This window comes from Stegastes partitus, unplaced genomic scaffold (assembly GCF_000690725.1).
Source record: "Stegastes partitus isolate 25-593 unplaced genomic scaffold, Stegastes_partitus-1.0.2 Scaffold467, whole genome shotgun sequence".
NCBI classification, from domain to species: domain Eukaryota; kingdom Metazoa; phylum Chordata; class Actinopteri; family Pomacentridae; genus Stegastes; species Stegastes partitus.
In genome coordinates, this window is record NW_007578198.1 from 94,236 (window position 1) to 116,899 (window position 22,664).

A 22,664-nucleotide genomic window follows, 5' to 3' on the forward strand; every position below is an offset into this window, starting at 1 on the left:
ACATTAGCATCTGTGCTAAATGTAATGATAATCAAGCTAATGTGGCTAAAAAAGCAACAGAAGGCGGTAATTACACAATTAACGGTTAATGTTGTCGCATTTAGCTGAGAGTGATTCAACACACAAGACAATCGTCGTCTGAACCTCAAAACACGCAGATGGATTTGAGAGGCATCTTTAAAAAACTGGAAAACATCACAGTTCAGCTGTTCAGTTGGGAAAATCAACCAAAAACTCTCCTTAAAACCTTAACAGTTTATTGAAATCACTCTTGTTTTTACATGTCTCATCAAAAAAAAGTGTTTCAATCCAACCAGATTCTGTAAAAAACTAAGAAAAATTGACAATTCGTGGTGCAACAGTGAAGCCATTAGTGACTCAGCTGTGACCAACAGTCACAAAACTTCAGGGACTTTTCATCTTAACTGGACTGAACTACAGCTTGTGTAGGAGAAATGTATGGAAATAATTAAAACATATAAATCCTAAAACATCCATAGTGTATAGAGTCTCCATTTTTGCCAGGATTGCTAACACTTCAGGGCACTTAAAATGTTGTACATGTTGATCATTCTCCATTTTTGTGACATAAATTCAACTTTTATTATTATTATTATTATTATTATTATTATTATTATTATTATTAGTTATACTGTACAAAATACATTTCTGCCTTCTCTCTACCTTTAGGCATGGCTGTGCTGTTTCCACTGAGGTCCAGGACTCGTATTGCAGTAAAAAATGATGCCATGGTGAGTACAAATGTGACAGAAGCAAAACAATAAATAAACAAAAGACAAAAAGGAAAGAAAAAAACATCCGGAAACTGCCTGAGGTTCAGAGGGTTCATCATGGAATGTAAAGTTTTAATTGCTATCAGTTCTGTAGTTTGTAATTACAGCTTTCTTTACAAAAAAAGAAGGAATAAATAAATAAAAGTGCTTTATTTTGACACAGCTGTCACTGAGCAGTCTGACCGTGCTACACCTGTCTACAGGTGAGTGTGGAATCGGAGAAGCGGAGCCGTGGAGATGCATTGAAGTGGTTTCGTGGTCCCCATAGGATCCATTTAGATCCAGCCCACTGTGGCCACCAGCGGATACCACAGGGGTTTAAATCAAATCCCTTCTCACTCCAACTGGGTTAGACAAATAGGCGACCGGTTTGATGACCTTAGCGAGAAGAAAAAGCCTCAGAAAGTTTAGATAAGACAGAGAGAGTGTGTGACACAAACAGAGCAGACAGCCTGCTGACTGACCGCCACCGGAGGAGGAGGAAGGAGGCCTGAGCCAATCTCTGGCAGGAGGCCGCAAACAAAAAGGGGGTCTGACTGGCTGTTTGTCTCACTGCTGCTGCTGCTGCTGCTGCTGGAGGGACCACGCCCAGACCTCCGCCACACTCAGAGGAAGCTGATCTGTCGAGCAGCCAGCAGGGTTTCCTCCGACTCGCAGACTCAAACTCTCCTGTCTTCTCCTCTAACTTCACCTCCTCTCCGTTCTCACCTCATCCTGTTGATTTCTCTATTCTTAGTCCCTCCATCATCCATTCCCCCTCCCCTGGCATGCTTCCTTCATCTCTCTTAGTGTTTACTTCTCCTTTAAACTCCTCCATTTCCCTCTTTCTTCCTCTCTGTTTAACCTTCCATCCCTCGCTTCCTCTTCACCACAGAAAACATCCCTCCTCCTGTTATTGTTATTATCTGGAAGGGGCGACTGGACTCCAGTTATGTGTGTGTATATATATATGTGTGTGTGTTGCGCGCCCCACCCTTGTGCCTCCTCCTCACATGCACACCCACACCCACTCCACTCACCACAGTTGCTAACCCCAAAACACCCACACGCTCTGTTGTTTCTTCTGCTGCCACTGGCCTGAGAAGAAAGACAGGGAGTGGACGGCGTGGTCACATCCCCGTTAAAAAGGCTTTTCAATTTATACGTCCATCAGTCGGAGAGGTGCTCAATTTCCTGCCCCTCCAGCTCATTAAAGCATCAGCCGATAGATAAAATGTTTGTCTTCCACACAGACCGATCAGAAATCACATTTCTAATACCATGTCTATGTGGAGACATTAACAGATGCAGCACACACATGGTTTAAATAAATAAACTGGGGGGTGAAAGCAGCCATAATCCTTTCAGCACAGTAATGTTACAGCATGTTAAGAGTCCACACTGAGTTACACAATAGTACATGTTTGGGAAAGAGCGGCCGTATTTCTCTCCTTCTGTGCTGATAATGTCATGGTTTACAGTATTAGTGCACGTTTGTATGCTCGCTCTTTCAACTGATCAACAGGCAGTGATGAAAAGCAGCGATTTACTTCAGTATCTCAGCACAACGTGGTGCTATTTGTGCTTCACTTGAGTATTTCCATTTTCCATTATACTGCTTTATTCTACTAGTTCACTTCAGTTCAGAGGCTAGTTTTGTACTTTCTACCACTGCCTTTATTTGCTGACTTATGTGGCATATTTAGTTAATTGACAATCAACAATAAATAATGTTGTAATATTATAGATTAAGATAAAACTTCATTGATCACTGAGGGGAAATTCATAAGCTGTTAATGCAGCTCCAACATTAAAGGTCTCATATTTTGCCCCTTTTTGGCAAATTAATCCAATTCTCACATCTCACAGTGTGTCTTTGTTGAGGAATGGCTCAAGTAGAAGTCATCATATCTTCACTACTTTTACTTTACACATGCAACAACCACAAAACACACACACACACACACACACACATACATATATATATAACTAGGAAAGGGGGAATAAAGATAAGGAAAGAGAAAAGAACTTGACATCCAGTCTTACAGCCTTGTACATTTCTTGCTGCTTTGAGGACTTGTTACCAGTGTCACTCTCTGATCATGTTGGATTTTGCCAGGAATGTTTTGCAGATTGAGCCGTGATTTTTCTTGTGATTTTTTTTTGGGTTGTCACTATACAAATATTCTGCATAGAATTTGTGCTCCCTACTACTTTTTACTTTCTACCGCTGTGTAAGTTTTTTTATTCTTTTTTATCATATGCCCTGCAGATATGAAAATGTGCACCACTTAAACTGTTCCTGTAGAAACACTTACTTCATTTTAACTCAGTTTTCATCCCCCTTGTTACTTGCAAGTTACTTCTTACTCTGTATGTTTCATCTTTTGCAAAGCACATCGCAGGGGGCTGGAGTCTATCCCAGCTGACTTAGGGTGAAGGCGGGGGACACCCTGGACAGGTCACCAGTCTATCACAGGGCTACACTTAGAGACAGACAACCAAGCACACTCACATTCACACCTACGGACAATTTAGAATCACCAATGAACCTCAACATGTTTTTGGACTGTGGGAGGAAACCGGAGAGAACCCACGCTGCACGGGGAGAACATGCAAACTCCACACAGAAAGATTCCAGGTGTCCTCACCAGAACACGAACCGGCGACCTTCTTGCTGCGAGGCAACAATGTTAACCACTGAGCCACCTTGCAGCCCCTGTGAAGCACAATGACCTGCAATTTTTATGAAATGCCCTTGACTTCATTTACTTTAAGACACACAGTCAGAAGCAGCCCAGAGTGAATCACTGAACTCAAGTAGATCAGCTCTGTCACCATCTCTGGATCAACAATCTGATCTCCAATTATTTGGTTCTATTTTGTTGAGAAAATCCCTCTCACACGTCTTTTCTGCCGTGCTTATAGACACACACACAGAAACACACAGAAACAGGAATGAGAGCACTCAGGCTGTGGAACTTTCTCTGCATCCTTTTCCTCTCTGGTGGATTTTACGACGTCCACGGTGCTACAGGAAGACGGTCAGCCTGCCTGTACAGCCTATACGATCCTCATCTGCCCAACACACACACACATGCAGATATTTGACCCTCACACACTCAATGAAAGCTGCATCCTACCTGAGTGTGAACATATTTAAAGCACTAATAGGTCGGCTTCACTGCAGTTCATCGTGTTTCACGTGTGATTTTGGGGTCACATCATGAAATCTGGTTGGATTTTTACTACAACAAATACTCAGTGACTCACAATACATTTAACATCAGTTCCACCAAATGCATAAGAGAGATTATTTAAAACTACAATTAATGTGCTGGCATCAGGACAAATGTTCCCGTCTTTAAGAATCAGAATTGTGAAATGTCATTGTGGGACCATCAAGGCCTTTTAGGTGTTGGATCCCTCATAAAAAACTAAAGTTTGAGCTATAAACACGTTGTAATTTTACATTTTTTATTTTTGTTAATGGCGCAGGTGGTAATAAATAATCAAATCAAAAGCTTCTAGGAGCAGATCTGGTTTATTTTTATTGTTAAAAAAAAACAGCATAAACTTTAAAACAGATCTTTCTCCATTAGTATTCATTACAACTAGCAGTCTTGTATGTGTAAAAACAAACAGCAGCTCTGGTGGCCTCACTTTGTTACTGACACATCACAGACGGGATCACATTACAGAGGTGCATTAATCAGTGGCACTGATGTCGTATTTCATTTGATATTCGATACCAGCTTTACCGTTTCTCTCAGTAAAGCCATTCCTCCAGAAGGATTATCTCACTGGATACACACAGTCTTCAACATCTCTGCCTTTTCATTGTCAAAGATAAGAGATGGAAACAGACTTAATCCACTTCTGGGTTTGAAGTAGCTCATTTTGTGTTTGTTTGATGGAGTCTCCTTCGTACTTGATGGTTTTCTGTCACATTAAAACAGGTACGCCGTCCTGGAATAAAGCAGACGCTGGTGATGGACTTTAAAAGTATCTCCACAGGATTAATTGGAGACAAATTCAGACTAAACTGGCAAATCAGATGATATATTCCTAATCTTTTGCCCTTAATCCCCATTTTTCCACCGACTGCATCCTTTGGACAAACATTCCTGACGGATCATTCCCTAATCAGTTTGTTCAGAGAAATTTGATTCTTTTTCTCCTTTCATCACGTCTTTCTCCATCCTCTTAAATCCCTAAGTCCTCCTCTCTAATCCTTCGCTCCTTGGTTCTCCATTCAGGGTCNAAAAAAAAACTGGGGCTCTCCGAAAATGCATCCGTAGACTGAAGGGAGGAAACTTCGTCTGTCTCCTTTTCTCTTTTTTCCCGGAGTTACATTTGTACTACTGCCTCCCTCTGGCCACTCTATTCCCAATCTATATCCAGACACACACTTCACATACTGCACATGAAGACAGGGGACTGGCAAAACGAGGCAAGCGAGTGTGAAATATAATGGAATCAAATACAATAACACGGCGTGAATGGTGCTTGAATAATAATGTTTGTGATGCTGATGTTTTTTTTCAGTTTTGACTAAGACCACCAGAGAGGGGCAAATTCAGCTCTCCAGTGGTTTTTGAGAACGCAGTTTTTGGTATTGCTGTATCGGATTTTATTACACTGTTGTGTTGTTTCTTTTATTTAGACATATTAGCATATTTGTTGTTTTATCTTGCATGTTTCGTCTGCTCTTTTGTTTTGTAACTTGATGCGCAGATCTTTGTCTTGTTTTGTGTAATGGTTCGAACAGTCAGTAGACAATCAGTATATTGTACATTTACAGCTGCAAAAGAGAGAGCGAGCGAGGATTAGCTTGAGGTAATCAGGAGATCTGCACCGTTCGAGGAAGAGCATCCTGGCTACATGACCTGTGTGTGCATGCGTTAGCTAGTTCTCTGCTATTCGAGCTGCGAGACCGAGTCCCAGACTGCTGATGGTAGATTAGAGGTGAGACGTCTAATCTCAGTGTAATCAGCTGCTGCATCTGAGCCTCCGCTCCACACCAACTCTCTCAACAGGTCCAAACAGAAACTCATCTCGCAGCAGCGCAGCCCTGCTGAGGTAGGAGAAGGTGACGGTGTGTATCTGGTGTCCACCATCGAAGTAAAAAAAAGAAAAACTACAATACAAAATTGAAGTCCTAGCCCTTTAACTGTAGCCTCCTCTTGACGTGGGCAGTTTGAGAGATACATCAACTGCTGCTAAAACTACATATAACAGAGCATATGTAAAACTGTCAAGGCAATGTACAGGAAAACCACAGCTGACTTCTTGCTGAGAATCACAGCCTTGTGGTTAAAAGTAAGTGCTGGCAAGGGGGCTGCCCCTTCTGGGGGAAATGAAGAAAGAAGGGGAGACAGATAAAGAGAAGAGAGGGTGCAGCCTCAGACAATAAATCTATCTAAGTCGTGAACGGGGGAAGAGGACATCACAGCCGTCGGCACAATGATATAAGTATCTGTTTTCATCAAGAATACTTCACCTTCTGATGGCTTAATGATTAGTGAATTTGGGTAGATGGAAGAGGGAAGCGAAGGAGAGGAGAGGAGAGGAGAGGAGAGGAGAGGAGAGGAGAGGAAAGATTAGAGAAGAAGAAAAATAAACTCTCTGGACATCTTTGTATCTTGCTGGCTGTACCTCGGAGCCAGCTGGTATCTTCCTCTGTTGTTATACGATCGACCTCTGGACCGTTTTGGAGGGCGGTTCATGTTCTGTGCTCCTCCATCGTGGTAATGTGGCTGAAATGAATGAAAATACTGTCCTCCTCCTCCTCCTCCTCCTCTGTGTCCTCCTGTTTCCCACAGTCTCTCCCTGTTGTCAAACTGACCTCTTCTTTCCTCTCCTCTCTCCCTCCATCCTCGTTCATGTCGATGGCCTCCCGTTGTCTCTCCTCTTCCCCTCCAGCCCTCATCACCACCTGGAGGCCGACCTGAGGGACAGAAACGGGACGCTGTGCTTCTGTGATGTTCAAAAACACTGAAACCTCTCAATCAGCTCTAGATTCACTGATGTGAAGTGGGCTGGGCTTGAATGAAAAAAAAAGTGACTGAATAACATCCACACAGTCCATATGAAGCAGTTCAAACATTTCCTTCAATATGTGGCCGATGTAGTAGTGTAACCATTTGAATTGCAAAACCCACCAACAACTCAGACGCATCATGTTCCGACTGTTTTTGCTGCTTGATACAAGAAGAAAACTCACACAGTTCTAATTTTCCATCACTAATCTACAAAAGAAATCCGCCTGATAGAACATTTACACTGATTTAAGAGTTCTCGGAGTTATTTTTGTTAGCTTTAGACACAGAGACGGAGTTTGTTGACATGGATGCTTCACATGTACGCAGCAAAAATGAGCAAGGGCAGGAAAGAAAAACTAAAACGGGGTTTGGTTGCAAAAAAGAAACACAATGTCAGTTGCAGGGCTGCGCAATTATTGGAATGCCAACAACAACCATGGTTTTGGCTTCCCACAACATGATCAGCTGTGATAATGACATTTAAAATGTTCCTCTCATCCAAAACAAACCAATGATTTGGTTTCAACGAGGGTAAATCCGACATTCTTCTGTCACTTTTTCCAATTTGTACATTAGCAGGAATGTAGCACGATATGGAAATAAACAAAGTGTTCTGTTCATTTAAATGTGAAAAAGCAATAAAGAATATCTTTTCCCCAAAATCCATGAACAATTAAGATGAATTATGGTGAACTTGATTATCATTCTAGCCATAGTTGTGCAGCCCAAGACGGCCGTATGGAAATATTTTGGCTACAGAAAGGATGATGTTGACCAAAAACAGGTATTCTGTCAGCAGTGCTGTTGTGTTTACGATCTATCTGCTCTGTACGAAGAGTGCAAAGACGGAACGTGATCCAAAGCAAAACCCTATTTGGATGCCTTTACCAGTGTCACACGATGTGAGAAAGGTTTCTAACAGCTCACACTTCAAATAAAGTCCTCAAGGAAAAAAGTCATTTTAAAGCTTGTTTAAAAGATTTTGTTTTTATTTTCTTTGCAGACGCATTCCCCTACAAAGTCCTCCCCATCATTCTAAAGTTATTCGTTTATTCCCAATAGAGATATAAAGTCATCAGGAGGAAATTTATTTTGCACTTAATTTTTTCAATACTCTTCACAGAAAAACTAACTATGGCACAAATATTGTGCAGCACTGATGCACACATGGATGACAGCCTCCTTTACTTAGCTTTCAGGAAAACTGTGTTGTTTTTTTACATTGTTTACGCAGCGCTCGACGGGCATCCAATGGAGTTTGTTTGCTCACTCACTAGACTTTACTCTTTAAAAAAGTCTAGAAACAGACTTTAACAGAACCAGTGACAAGTTACGTTGGACTTTCTTTTCGATGTAGTAATCTCAGTAAATCTTAAATGCTCCACTCTGTGCACAAAGTATTAACAATTGCTCCCCTCCCTTTCTCTCTCAAACACACATTTAACTTCCCTTTAAAGTCTGTCCACAACTATTTCAAGGCTACCCACAAAACAGCAAAAAAAAAAGCCAAATGTCATATCACAGAGGACACGCACACTCACCAAGTCTGACAAACGCCACTGCAGAACGCTGAATTATTCAGAGAAAGAATAAAGTTGCATGCAGCTAAGTGCTTACAGACCTCCTGCCACCTAACAATACAAATACAATACAGATTTTTGTATTTGTGGGGAGTCGATGACCTTTGCTCTACTGCGGGTTATCAGACTGATTAACCGGCAGAAATAGGTGGATATCGTACCATGGCGGCCATTAAAATCTATTCTTGCGTTCAGAAAAGCTTTGTGACATGTTTTTCACTTTCACTGCATTGTCTGATGTGGCAGAATTTTTAAGCCAATTACAAAGCACTCAAAATAAAACTTTGAGTCCAACTTTAGACTTCACCAAAAAGGAGCTGCAGCCAGCTCGGCTTAATCAGGCCACCGTCCCGGCATCCATCCACTGCCGAGTGTGAAAGTGCAGAAAAAAAAGCGTGCCATGCGTAAGTGAACGATGTGTCAGTCAAACCACAAGCCGCAAAACCTTTGAAGGTTCATTTCTGTGGTTGCCATGTCTTTTGGAAAACCTTCTCAGATTGAGATTCAGTGTTAATTAAAAAAAAAAAGAGAGAGAGAGAGAGGTGAATAAGTTTAGAGATTAGGGTAATTAGGTTATTTTTACGAGAGTTTAATGTGTGTTGATGAAAATTCTAAATCAGAGTGAAATAAGATGTACTCCACAACTCTGAAAATGAGCTTGTTTTTTTGTCTTTCTGGACAGAAATAAACTGAAGAGATGTGGGAGAGCAGCTATACTGGATTCACTGTTGGAGTGTAATTGCGAGGGCAGGCGGGCATAGGAGATATTTGCTGAGGAGACTAAACATCAGGCCTGATTCCAAACAAAAACCAAACTGGGTCCTCAACGATACCACATAGCGCCACCACTACTCTCACGCACACACATACTCTCTCTCCCTCTCACACACACACACACACACACACACACTCCTCATTTCCCCACAGTTCTGTAGTAATGATTGGTGTCTGCGTCTGGCAGAAATGAAACACTGAGGTATAAAGAGTGTATAGCCTTCCATCTATAAAACCAGAAACATCCTCATGAGACCCACAAGGGTTGACTTGGGCAAAAAGCAGACAGTTCGGCGCAAATCGGAGACTGTGCGCCAACATGGCAGGCGGAGAGATGGTCGCAAAAGGTTTATAAGTCACAGGGTTGAAAAGAAACTACGGGTTCACATTTCAGAAGCTACTGCTGAATCGTCTTGTGTGATTGACCACTGAGCATGAACAAGTCTGCAAACTACAGACGAGTCTTGTACCAGCAGAGAGCTCAACCTGGCCTGAAGCCTGTGAGGACCATCATATAGAGAGAGGCCACGTTAACATTTAGACAGAATAAACATTACAAGAAAGTGAATGTTGATTTATTTATGACAAGCTGGAAAAGTTTTTGTAGAGTGTGAAGCACTTGAAACACTAGAAAGAGGACAACAGCGAGAGATCAGAGAAGAAAAACAGAGGCTGTAGATAAAGGGAGAAAAATAAAAGGCCAAAGAGTGAAAGAGAGGGGAAGGACTGAGGGGAAGGGGAGCATAAAGAGGGGAGAGACAGACGACAGGAGTCTGTAATCAGTTAGTCTTGTTGTGTGTCTTAAAATAGAGTTCCCCCAGCCTATAAACAGAAACCTACTATTACTAGTGCTCTGACAAAGCAAGTCTCCGATCCAAGCGTGCATGTGAGCGTGTGTGTGCGCACACACGCGGTGGTATGCGTTAAGGCCACAGCACACATGGAGCTCGTTACAGCATGGCCCCCTGGGTAATGTGGTTCTGTGAGGGGCCCGAAGAACTACAACCACAGATCAACTGTCAGATTAAAACGATGCTTCTCCGTTTGGCTCCGTCAGTATTTTCATCAGTTTTTCATGTGAGCAGAGTGTTTCTACCGCTCAGAACACCGGAGGCCTTTTAGCTCTCCGTACTTTGGACTGTGATTAGCTTAAAATATAAAAGTTGAGCAACTGAAGCGTTAAAAATAATACAGCCACCTCTCTTGTAATGTTTTTGGGGGCTTTTTTTTCTATCTTTATCAGAAGGTTTACAGAGTAGATGCAGACAGGAAACAAACAAGAGAAGTAAAGGTTTGACGTGAAACAAAGGTCCCCAGCATTGCACCGAGGACAGTGTGGTTATATGGTATGACTCCTTACCACAAGGTTACCAGGGCACGCTACAAACACCATAACATTCAGGTCAAAACGTTTTTCTCTGTGACACTCATTTAACCAGGATGGTCTCGAGATCAAAACACTTTTTCCAAAGAGTCGTGGCCCAAATGGCAGCATAATTATACTACACAAAAACAACAAAGAGCCAACATTCACAGAGCGAACGTTGAGTAAGAGTAAGAAAAGACGGAAACGTGAAAGGCATTAAATCACATTTAAGACAGACAATGTGTCAACAAATCTAAAGCTACTATTCAAAACATATGCACTTGTTCATTTGAGCTCTTGAAACATTCATGATTTTGTGTTTAAAATGATCAAAGATGAATTTGAAACAGTGGAAAAAGCAGATTTAAAGACACATCTGCCATACTTTTAGCATGCACTGTGACCCATTCTGTGTTATGTCACTGGTGACGATGCTGGCATGAGCTGATGATTAAAACAATCCAATAACAAGAGAAACGTTTCTACAAAGACGGATCAGTCAGTCAGACGTCTCACCTGTGTGTCTGTCTCTGTACGTGGCTCCTGGTGTGGTTTTAAAACTTTGCTTTGGTGTGTTGGGTCTGGACTCAAGGACTCTGCCTCTTTTCCTGCAGGTTTCTGTGAGTTTCTCCCTCAGCAGGAGGAACACCGACAGGCAGGATGGCTAAGGAGAGAGGAAGACAATAACACGCTGTAGATTACAAAAGTATGTTCCTCATGATTAACAGACATGTGTCACAAAATTATACGATTCATACATGGTATAAAACAAACCAGAAAATACAAGTAGCTGCAATGGAAGTCACTTTTTTTCTCTCTCACACACACAAACATGCACGCATTCCCCTTTTTGTTGCCTTGTCTCCACTCACGTCGCTGTCCAGCAGCTCGGTTTTCTCTGTGCCGCTGTGTGCCAGCAGGTACTTTGAGTGGAACAGACGTCCATCGAAGCTGTGCCAAGGCATCAGGGCAGCGCTGGGCAGCGGGCAGCCGCTGGCACAGTTAGCACCCAGCAGGTGGCTCAGTCCTCGGACGTAGAGAGATCCCAGCTGCACCGCACGACTGGACAGGAAAGGCAGCTGAGAACAAAGGAAGAAATCAGGTTTTCTAAACGGATGGCGGCACATTTTCAATATGAGATTTGATATTTTGCTGCATCTTCTGTCACCGTAGTTGGAGACAGGTGATGTCGCACTGACTCCCCTGAGCTGAGGCAAACCAAACAATAAGAGACCACACAGCCAGTCACTCCACTGTCCACAGACAGAGACTTTGCTGTGTCACTTACTAATGGAAGTAATAAATCTTGTGAATATCAATTTGAAATCACTTGACAATAAACTTAAATTATCTTCTAAAACCTGTCTTACTGGTTGTTATAAAAACATTTCACCACATCTAACTCTCAACAGATTTGCTGCAGTGTCATTACTTATGATTCGGATTCATTCTTCTTTAGACCTTTAGTACAACAACATTCAAATCAATGGAGCAAATGAGCAGAAATAAACTGCAGTAGTGACTGAAGCATCAACACCAACTTTCATCTGCACACCACAAGTATCCTGCTACACTGCAGCATCTTTAAAGGAGCGCTGCTGGAAACAGACATCTGTTTCTTCAATATGCTTGGTGTCACCACCCGGAACAAATTCCTGAACTTTTCTCTCACAGTTGCTAAAATAATTGGTGTTTCCCAACCCCAATTTGCACAACCTTATCTACTTAGCCCTGACACATAAATCAGACAATTAACTACAACTCAGACCACCCACTTTACTGGTAACTCTGCCAGATGACAGCGAGGTGTCTCTGTGTCTGTCCATTTATCCATATGTCTGTGGCCAAACGTGTTGGGAATGTGTGATGGTACATCTTGAAGCTTACTTTGGCTCACTGAGACAAATTTGATTCAAACGAGGCATTGTGTTTTCTATGATGCCCTAAACTTTTTTGTTGTATGAAATTACATGCTCGACACTTGACACACAATGAGCCCCAGGGAAGTAAAAGGAAGTGGGAAGAAAAATGAGAGTGCAACTTATATTTATCCAAATCCAAAATACCAGGTATTGTATTGTAGAAACAAGTAAAGTGGCCCATCCCACAATTAAAAATAAACACACTTGCAATAAAATTCTATAAATTACTTCATGAAGATAATATCCAATTACCACTGGACTGATTTCTTTAAAGATAGAGCCTACAATTAACACACAAACACACATCTTACAGCTGCTTTATGCTCCCGAGATAAAAAGAAACAAGAGACAAGAGAGCAAGCTGAGTGTAACGACAGCAGCCAGTAACAGCAGGCAGATGTTCTCTGTGTGTGTGTCTGCTCTCACCTGTCCTCCGGCAAATAGCACTGATAACAGTGATTACGTGTACACACACACACACACACACACACAGCCCTGCCTGCCACCTGCTTCCAGTCAAACACAGCTTCACCTTCTGAAAACAATGAACCACTGGACAGAGACACAAAAGCCCGAAGGCACTCACAAACACAACGACACAAAGACGGAGGGAGAAGAGAGATAGAGAGCGACATGAAGAGGGACAGAAAAGGAGAAAGTGGTCGAGTGCAAAAAGTAGACGAACATGAGAACACACAAAAGGAGCGGGACAAAGACAGAAGTGTGTGTGTGTGTGTGTGTGTGTGAGTGTGTGTGTGTGTCCAGCGGGGTGGAGTGTGTGTGGTGTAAATAGCTCCATGTGGTGAGCGTCAGCCAGGACAGACAGGCGACTGTCGCCAGCATACTCTCTCTGTCACACACACAACACACACGCCAAAATCACAGTCCCATGGGGAGGAATGTCGCAACAAAACCAACGCATCCCAAAACCTACCCACAACCCCTTTCCCCTAAACACACACACAAACAGCGTGACTCATTTTCACAAGCAGAGATGCACTATTTTAATAAAGGAACATCTGAATTAAGAACTGCTTTGTATAATGTGTTGAAATGTGGAGGCAGATTTTGAGTTTGTGATATGTTGGCCGATTGATTTTACTGTTTGTGAATCTGTAAAGTGCACACACACACACACAAGTGAACATGCAAACCACACACAATCAATAGATGACCGTTTGTTCGCCCACATCTAAGTATATACACTCTACGTGATGAGTGTGTATTTAATCCATACACTAGTCACCCAGTTAAACCCCCTCCTGCAGCTCCGAACCTCTCCCACACAGCATATTCAAATCAACGCCCAGCCCTAATTATTGTGTAGAAAACAGACGAGCAGCAAAAATACAAATTACTAGACATAAGTATGGTAATTAAGCAGTAAAAATAAATGGGGCTACAAAAAGGCTGCAAACACAACGGCCGTTTTCCCAGAGAATGGAAAAGCACAGCTGATGCTCGTAGCTGTGAGAACTCACGAGTCACATGAACCGAGTTCACTGAACACTGTGAGAAGACAGTCACATCGCTGCTGCCTTGTTGGCTTCAAATACAGCTTTGATTAGGAATTAAGCAAATTATTTTGTTTACTAAGTGATGAAAAGCCACAACACCAATAGGAAAATGCATCATTCTGGTCCTTGTTCCATCAGCGCTGTGATTAAACGCTGCTCTGGTCAGTCAGTTTCAAGTTCTACCAGTTTAAGTAGGTAGTTTTAGTTCTTCTAGACACAGAAATTACACCAGTAATCATTAACAGCACAATATACTTTGATCACCAGCTAAAAAACAGAAAAACACCAAACACTTTACAGATTTAACTGCATAAAAAGAACAGGAAAAGTCTGAACCTTCATTAATGTTCATTTTTAACTTTAAATCAATTTGATTTTAAACAATTTGTCAACTTTTTCTCTTTTTTTTCAGTTCAGTTTTAGTAAGTTTTCTTAGAAAAGATTGTCAATCAGCTGCGTATTTGTGTGTTCCCTCCACTTTCTCTTTACTTTCTATTAATGGAAACAATTTCAGAGCGGTGTTTACCACGAGAGGACTTTGTTTAGTGTAAACGGCAGAGAACATTGTCTTCTTGCAGCAGGAAACACAACATTTGGTTGTATTTTGACCAAAAGTAAGGGTGTAGATCAGAATTAACTTTTTTAAAAATAACAACAACAAAAAAAAAATCAACAGCAGTGGCCTTTACGTTTGTATGTGTGTGTCTGTGGTTATGACAGACCTCAATCTGCTGAAGCTCCTGCGGGGACTTCAGTCTCAGACACACGGCCTGACTCAGGTAGGCATCCACGTCCTCTTGAGACAAAGTTTGTACCTGAAAACATGAACACAAACAAGCACACACACAGAAGAAAATAGATGGTTAGCCAATTCAATCAAATCCCAGTGTGTCTTCTGTGTTGGTCAGTTTGTTTGGTCTGCTGTGCAACAATTCAACAGAGAAAGAAACAATGCTGTCGACAGAAACAAGGCTGCCCAGTTGTGTGTACAAAACAAACAAACCCTGAAGTTATTTAAATAGAAGAATGTGAATGCAGCAGCGATCACACAACAGCTACTATTGTCTGTCAGACTGACTGCTCTTCTCTAATTATCCACTCGTCTAACGGTCCATCCAACAAGCTGCTCTCCAGTCTGTCTGTTGGTCCGTCACCCATTTACATCTCTGGTGACAGTCTGTCTGTTAGACCAGAACTCTGTTTCTGTCTGGAAAATTACCAGTCGGTATGTGTCGTTGAGTGTTTAGCTGTTTGTTTGAGCTGGTAAAATACTTCAAAATTGTGACAAATGACTGCTGACATAACACAACCAAACCTCTGAGTGCATGTTTGGAGGTCACGCTGCATTGTGATTAATGTAGCAGCCAGGCTTTAACAAAGAATAAAACGACATTTAGTAAAAGGCTCTCTGGTTCTGTTGCTTCAATTTTAATACATTTTTAGTTTTTAACTTTGCACTGAGACTTTGACAAAGTTGTATACTGGTAAGTCGTGGAGCAATCTTTAAAGATGACACACAATGTTTCACAGGGATTAAACAAAGGCACGTTAACATCCTCAGTTTATGTATTTTATGCAGTGGGACATGCAAAGATCACTAAATTTAAATATCATTCTGAATATTGCAAGAGAAGTAAACTTTTATAAGCATAAGCAAACTCAACACAACATTTGACTTTAATTTCTCTGAAAATGTGACTTCGATTAAGCATAAAACAGCCATTTAAAGCTGTTTGATACAGAGTTAATTAATATGCAGTGTAATTTCTGTTTTGCCTCCACAACATGACGCATGCACCTTTATCCAGGTGATGTGAACCCGTGATCCGTGTTATGTTAAAGCTCAATCAGCTGACGTCAGTGCAAAAAGGACAAAATCTCTTGTTTCTTTTACATACTTTGAAAAGTGGTCACAGGGCATTACAGCGGGATCACCGACAGCTCAGATTTATATTGTTCAAAATATGCAACCAAAACAAGGACATAAAAGTAGTGACGTGAATTCAGAATCATCTCTTGGCCTTTGGGTGGTTATCAGACCTGTTGTTGACGTTGAAGTCACAAAGACCAGTGTCTGTGGCTAAACTGGGCGCTCAGTGGGTGTTAATGGCTGCCATGAAGCCACAACAAAACAACACAGAACAGAGCGTCAACAAGCCATGTTTAACTTCACATCACATGTTGACAAAGGAGCGGAATAATTGTTGTGTATGCGTTACAGATGTAAATCCTAAATCAAAAGCTGACGCGTATGTTTAATTGTCACCAAATATATGTGGTCTTTCATTTTCTGTTTACATAAATCACCAGGTGTAGATTTACTACCTACTCATTTAACAGATTTACTTATTCAGTGGAGCCTAAGCCAGACATGCAGTCCAACCAATGAAAACCATCTGAGACGTATGAATCACACCGGAGACGTCACCATTTTCAAAGTGCCTATAACTAATGATGTTTTCGTGTTTTTTTGCAACTGGAACACCCAACATGACTGCAGGAAAATTATAGAAGACGATACAAACATGCATAACAACAACAAAACCATCACCTATATTTTAAACTAAAAGAAAACTGAATTACATGAGCCATTTATTTCTGCATTTAAGATTTATAAGAGTGAATAATGGTGAAACAAATTGTGGGTTTTTCAGTTTATCTCTCCAAGAAGTTCTTTTGAATTAACCTTTGTAGTTAAATAAAATCTTCTAGCTGTCTTTTTTATTACATGATAACTGTTAATAGTAATAATGAACGAGGAACTAACCTGTAGGACAATGTATGTAGTCAGACAGAGAGCCGCCAGGAGAGGGTCTTCAATGGCTCCATACAACTCTGAGATGTCAAGGCATTCAAAAATTGAAAGGAAGGTTGTCAGGCGAAGAGCAGAAACCTCAGGACCACTGCTAAACCATAACACGTCCAGAGTGGGTGGATCGCCTACACATTAACACAGAGGAAAAAATATTGTAGGACTTTGGATGCAAAAACACGCAAGACAAGAGGCAGCTTCTCAAAGCCATTCTGACAGCCACAGATGCCAAAGAGGTCAGTCTACAACATCCTAATCACAAGGAAACATCATCACTAACATTAAGACAAACTTTTAACTATTTTGTTGCTTATTTGTGTCACATACTACATTTAAAGTGCATGAAACAAGGCACACATCTGTGTATCGTCATACCACATTGAATAAAATTAGCAAAACTAAAACATCAGAAACTGTTTCTTAATCAGACTGAAATCTGATTTTGTCAAAGCAAAGGGTGATAAGTATATACCAGCAGGCAGGCTGACTGGGACAGGGTGGACCATGTCAGGCTCCTTCAAAGGGTTTCCAGGGAAGACAAACCATTCTTTGATTGCTGGACGGTCCACAGTGCTGCCTAAAAAACACACAAGACATGAAGCTTGGAACAACTTTCCACAATTGTCTGCAAAAGACATCTCAGCATTCTGATCATTATTTTTTCCACTACACAACTCTAAAAAGAAACGGTACAAACTCCACTACTGCCCACGTATTCCTCCTAAGGACTGTGTGCTCTATGTCCATGTGTAAATGTGCAGTCTCTCTTTTGCGAGTTTGAATTTATTTATCTGCCCACGTGTATCTACATGTGTGCTTATGCCCTTACGTGTGTCTAACTTTGATGTGTTTACTGTCTTACCATCCTGCCTGAGCAGCAGCAGACCGTAGATGCGTTGTCTACAGGGCTTGTAGACGAGGGCCTGAGGTAACAATTCAGCGTCCTCCTCGTCCTCCAGAGTATTGCTACATTCAGTGACTCCCTCACACACAACGCTGTAAACCATGAAACCCTCTGCTGCTACATGCTTCTCTCTACATGCCTGTGGAAAACCACACAGTAAAAAATATTTAGCCATTCTGGTATTTGGTTGACTGAAAACTGCAGGGAGTTCTACAGGACAAATATACACATGTGACACATGGCATACCTTTAATATTTCTGGGCTAACATGTTTGTCAAAGGCAGAGGGAAGTGCAGAAATGTCATCTATGTGAGCTTTCTGTCCAGGTAAAAGGTAGAAGCAAACCCCCCTCATGAGGAGCTCCCTGTCCGGAGCTGACAGATTTAGAGACTGTGGGACAAGTCCAGTTAGTTCCTCCTCTTTCTTCCACAAAGAGCTGACAAGCTGGGATACTGCGAGCACCACCTGCCCCTGAGGAGCTCCTGGGTGTGGTGTGGGATTGTTTTTCCTGAGAACAATAAAATAAAGAAGTTTAACTACGTTGGCTCACCAAACAAGATGAGTGTATTTATCTGCAGACAAAAGTCAACAATGTTGGCTGGGAAAAATAATTTCATGGAACTTTTTAAAAATATTGTGAAAGGGTGCACTCTATAAATAAATGAAGCCAGCGATCAAGAAAGTATGTATTTAGAAGAGGATAGGACCGGAAATTCCAATTTAATGTTTGTACATTCTACCATATACCAATGCAGAGAAAAATTCAAAGTAAAGACACCTGTATGTTGCCATGGCATTGTCCCTGATATGCTGCATTTGGCCCTCTGACACGATATCATTACCGAGGAGACAGGCCAGCAGTGGGAGCTGAGTAACAGCCAGACCAAGGGTTCGGCAGAGCTGCTGCCGGTCGTACATGACAGTGGTGAGCCTCTTCATCCACAGCTTAGTCACAGAGAAGACAGGAGCACTTTAAAAGATAAGATAAAACCTCATGTTCACATCAAACATTTTCCATCAATTACAAAAAGTCTGTGAACCTGTGAGTCTATTATAAAATTCACCATTTTAAGTTATTTAACTCCAGCCATTTTTAAGTACAAATACAGGAACATGATCATATTTACAAACCTGTCATATATGATGAAGTCTGAGTCCTGTCCCAGTATGCCCATGCTGCCATGCTGTCGTGCGTACGTGGCAATCTCATAGTCTGCCTCCCGCACAGTGCAAAACACTTCCTGACCCAACGACCTGGGATAAAATTAAAAACATAAAATGTATAAACGGCATCTAGTTAGACGCAAATACATTATTAACTTTATTATCTCAGTGTGCATATTTTGTGACTACATCACAGTCAGTATTGTAAATGCCGACCTGAGAGCAAAGCGTGTGAATGTTGCCAAACCAGAGGGCAGACAAAAGAGCTCTCTACCAGGCTGCTCTCCGTGCTGCTTGATGTAGCAAAACATTTTAGAAATCTCCCCGTTCACTCTACGTCTCCTCTTTACCTGTAGACCACAAAAGATGTTGTTTTAATACATGAAACTGAGTCCATATAAATGTACAACATCAACTGAAGTAACACCAAGCTCTAAAAATGAAGTTACAGTCTCTGTAACATTGCGTGTAGCATCCACCCCAATAATACAAGGGACAGTTACAACAAAAAACTGTCCAAGCTGTCAGATCAGGATTTGGTGGGCACCTTCCACTACAGTGTGTTAAAGTGTGTAAAAGAAACTACAGACAGGAGTGGGCTTAAATAGAAACAGTTTAAACATGTTAAATTACAGCAATCTTCTACGTGTATTTCCTCACCCACTCCTGTCTCTTCTGCTCTTCCACCACTCCATCAAAGAAAAAGACCAGTCTAATGCCAGCAGAGGTAAAAGCCTCCACCCATCTCTTCAGGACATCCATGTATTCCTTCCACTGGCCTCCACACACCCAGTCCTTACATGAGTACCAGTGACGCAGGCAAGCCATACCATCCACAACAAGAGTGGGACCTGAATGAGAGTGAAATACAAATGGAATAGAGAACAGGCCGGCATGCTAACCCACTCTGAGCAAACACACAACAACACTCCCCCAATAACAGGCAAAAAGCTTCCAGTTCTCTGTCTTCAAGTGTTGTGGTTTCAAACATAAAAGTTTTAAGCTTTAAGTCTGTAATCAACTGCAAATATTTCCATGGTGAATATTAGGAAAGCTGGCCTTGGCTCTTACAGATGAGGAATGGTAATGCATTAAATAAATACTTTACAACACACTATGTTGTAGTGTCAGCATGTATAGAATTCTCAAGAGCTATAAGTCCTCCTGTGGGTATCCATACAGATGCGAAAAAATGTGATTCATGGCAATGAAGGACAATATAGTGAATCAAAGTTGCAGTTCTAAAAATGTGTTTTCATGGCAAAATTGTAATTTCCTGCAAATACTGCACATTATTAAACTCTTAGAATACTCTTACATCTTCACAGAACTACATTAAACGATGTTAGGAAGCACTTAAGAATAATTAACGGGGATTATATGTACTAAACCTAATGTGAATTGTTACATTTTAGACTAATATCATTCTTGAGGCTAAGTACTTATCTCTAGTTTATTGTTCAGAACAGTTGTAGAAAAGATGTGTAAAAATGTACAAAATGATGGTTTCAGGTGTAAATACAACAGTTTATTCAACTTAATTGATATTTATACTAAAAATCATCATGTTTTTTCAGAAAAATACTTCAGATGAAATGTCATCTTTTTCTCTGTTTTCTAAATGATTCAGACTACTGTCCTCAAATCAAATCAAGTTTATTGTCATTTTGCTGTACATATACAGTCGTACAGGCAAGACGAGAGAGCGTTTCTTCCGGATCCAATAACTTAAAGCAATTTAATTCAAAGCTCAAATCAGCTCAATATTTTCAGAGCAAGTAAACTCAACTGGTTGTGGAGGCTTGCTGGCTTTTGGCAGCATGCTGTCTGGCCATGTCTCTCAGGTTCACTGTCACACAGGCTTCTGGACAGCAGCGCTCCATAAAGGACTGGAGACCTCTCACACCCATTTCTGCTGAGAAGAAACAGAAACAGCGAGGGAGCACAGGGAGAGACAATTATTCACTGAAAAACCTAAGAAGGAACTTATGTCAGATTATGAAATTGTAATTTCACGTCTTCGTAACACTTTATGTGTTAAATATGTGATTGCAGGACCTGTGTCGCTCCCCAAACACGCTGTGACAGCTTGTCAAGATTATCCATGCCACTGTTCAGTGAAAACAGACATGAATGCTAACAGTTAGCTTAGCTTCTAGCCGCTCAACTCATATATTCCGAGACAACCGTGTCTCTTACCCCTACAGACACACGCGTGAAATACCAAGTTATGTCTGCGAATACTATTAACCCCTGTATTGTTTCGCATAGCGACAAACTCACTTTAAAAGCGTGGTGTAGTTCAGCAGCATTAAGTCCGCGCTGTGTTTACTTGATGTAAATTCAAATCACTTCCTGTAATCTACGCGTGGCGTCATCACGTTGCAAAACAAAGCGCACGTGCTCGGCGCATGGAGCCTCTAACACCAGCAGCAGCATGAGTTTTGTCAAATCATCTGCCAGATTAATGCAAATATTAAAGTATATGCCGAGCTAAAACAAAAAATGTAAGACAGAGCAGAGTGATGCTGCTGCAGTTAACGAATAAACATCCCGAGCTGTCATGAATAAGAATGAGCCATTGTGGTTTTGTGGGCTCCCCATTATACCTCTCCAGGCCAGGATCAGAGAGGCCTAATTGCTCTCCAGGAGAATAGGAGCTCTTCTCTGGAGTCACAAGCTATTAGGTCTACCTTCTCAACACAAAGCACCCCCGTCCCTTCCACTCTATTGTCTGAGCAGAGCAGGAATAAAGAAAGCGACATATGCTGGCTGTCAGTCCAGCTGTCAGCATCTGTCGTTCCTCAGCCAGATGCTCTGTGGACCGGGAGGACAATCCACCCCTCCCAAACAACTGATCTTCAAGGAGGGAGGAGCACCATGATTTTCAATCACCCACTCAAGAGTTATGGACATTAAACTGACTCTCAGCGTATTCTGGGAACCTTTGACAAAAGCACCTGAGGCGAAAATGACCTCAGTATGTTTTATTTTAAGTGGGTTAGGATCACTTTGCACATTCACCCTGCGCAGATGTTCAACTAACAGCTGCTCCAACTGCTCTGCTCTTTGCCCACTTGTGTTAAAGCTGCAGATGAATGTTCAAAACTACCAAGCTCTTCAATCTATGACATATAACCTCAAGTGTCAGTTAACACATTGAATCGATACTTTAATGATCATATGAATACAGTTTTATCCATCTTCAATGCTATGAACAGAAAGCTTTTTCCTTTCGACTGGTATCAGAGAATGAGATGGTTGGGCGAGTGGTGCTGAGGTTCTACGGCTAACGTTTATTTTCACTGTGGCTTCATCTACAGATTTACTCAATTAGCTGATAAATCAAATGATCTGTAAAACAAAAAGCAAATTGGAAAACAATGGTGTTCCCGTAGAGGGGCCAACAGACTAAAAAACCCCAAAAACAAACATAGAGTACAAAAACCAGGAAATATTTACATTTGGGAGGCTGTAACCCACAGAGTTCTGCCAAGTTTTGCTTGGAAAACGTAGACGGAAGCCAGAAAGAAAAGGAATCCTTATTGCATGTGTACAGTGAGGGTGATTGTGTTGGAAATAAAAAGGCTGTTGAATTTGCAAGCTGAGGAAAATGTGCTCTGTGGCATTTTGTTTTCAATGAATTTGCATTAATAAAAAATATTCTGTCATTCTTGGTTCATGCTTCATTTAATTATGATAGATAGATAGATAGATAGATAGATAGATAGATAGATAGATAGATAGATAGATAGATAGATAGATAGATAGATAGATAGATTCAAACCAGCCCCGAGAAGGGAGCTT

At 41.4% G+C, this 22,664-nt stretch overlaps 1 protein-coding gene across 1 annotated transcript; it reads right to left on the minus strand.

The window, feature by feature from the left end:
- Nucleotides 1-5,531: 5,531 nt before the first annotated feature.
- On the minus strand, nt 5,532-20,767 carry fam120b (family with sequence similarity 120 member B). The gene is made up of 14 exons (XM_008286731.1): nt 20,647-20,767; nt 19,518-19,708; nt 19,074-19,207; nt 18,825-18,947; nt 18,472-18,663; nt 17,940-18,201; nt 17,651-17,831; nt 17,261-17,365; nt 16,744-16,916; nt 14,699-14,791; nt 11,410-11,616; nt 11,054-11,201; nt 6,432-6,723; nt 5,532-5,778 (listed from the first exon to the last, which is right to left on the minus strand). Exons 1-14 carry the CDS (start codon nt 20,765-20,767, stop codon nt 5,766-5,768), a joined length of 2,235 nt encoding a protein of 744 aa, XP_008284953.1. The 3' UTR covers nt 5,532-5,765.
- Between the last annotated feature and the right edge of the window lie 1,897 nt (nt 20,768-22,664).

Coding starts and splice junctions, on each gene's coding strand:
- fam120b (XM_008286731.1), bottom strand. CDS start 20,767: ATGGGTGTGAGAGGTCTCCAGTCCTTTATGGAGCGCTGCTGTCCAGAA. Junction 17,832..17,939: donor TTAGCCCAGAAATATTAAAG/GTATGCCATGTG, acceptor GGTTTTCCACAG/GCATGTAGAGAGAAGCATGT. Junction 14,792..16,743: donor CTACATACATTGTCCTACAG/GTTAGTTCCTCG, acceptor TCATGTTTTCAG/GTACAAACTTTGTCTCAAGA.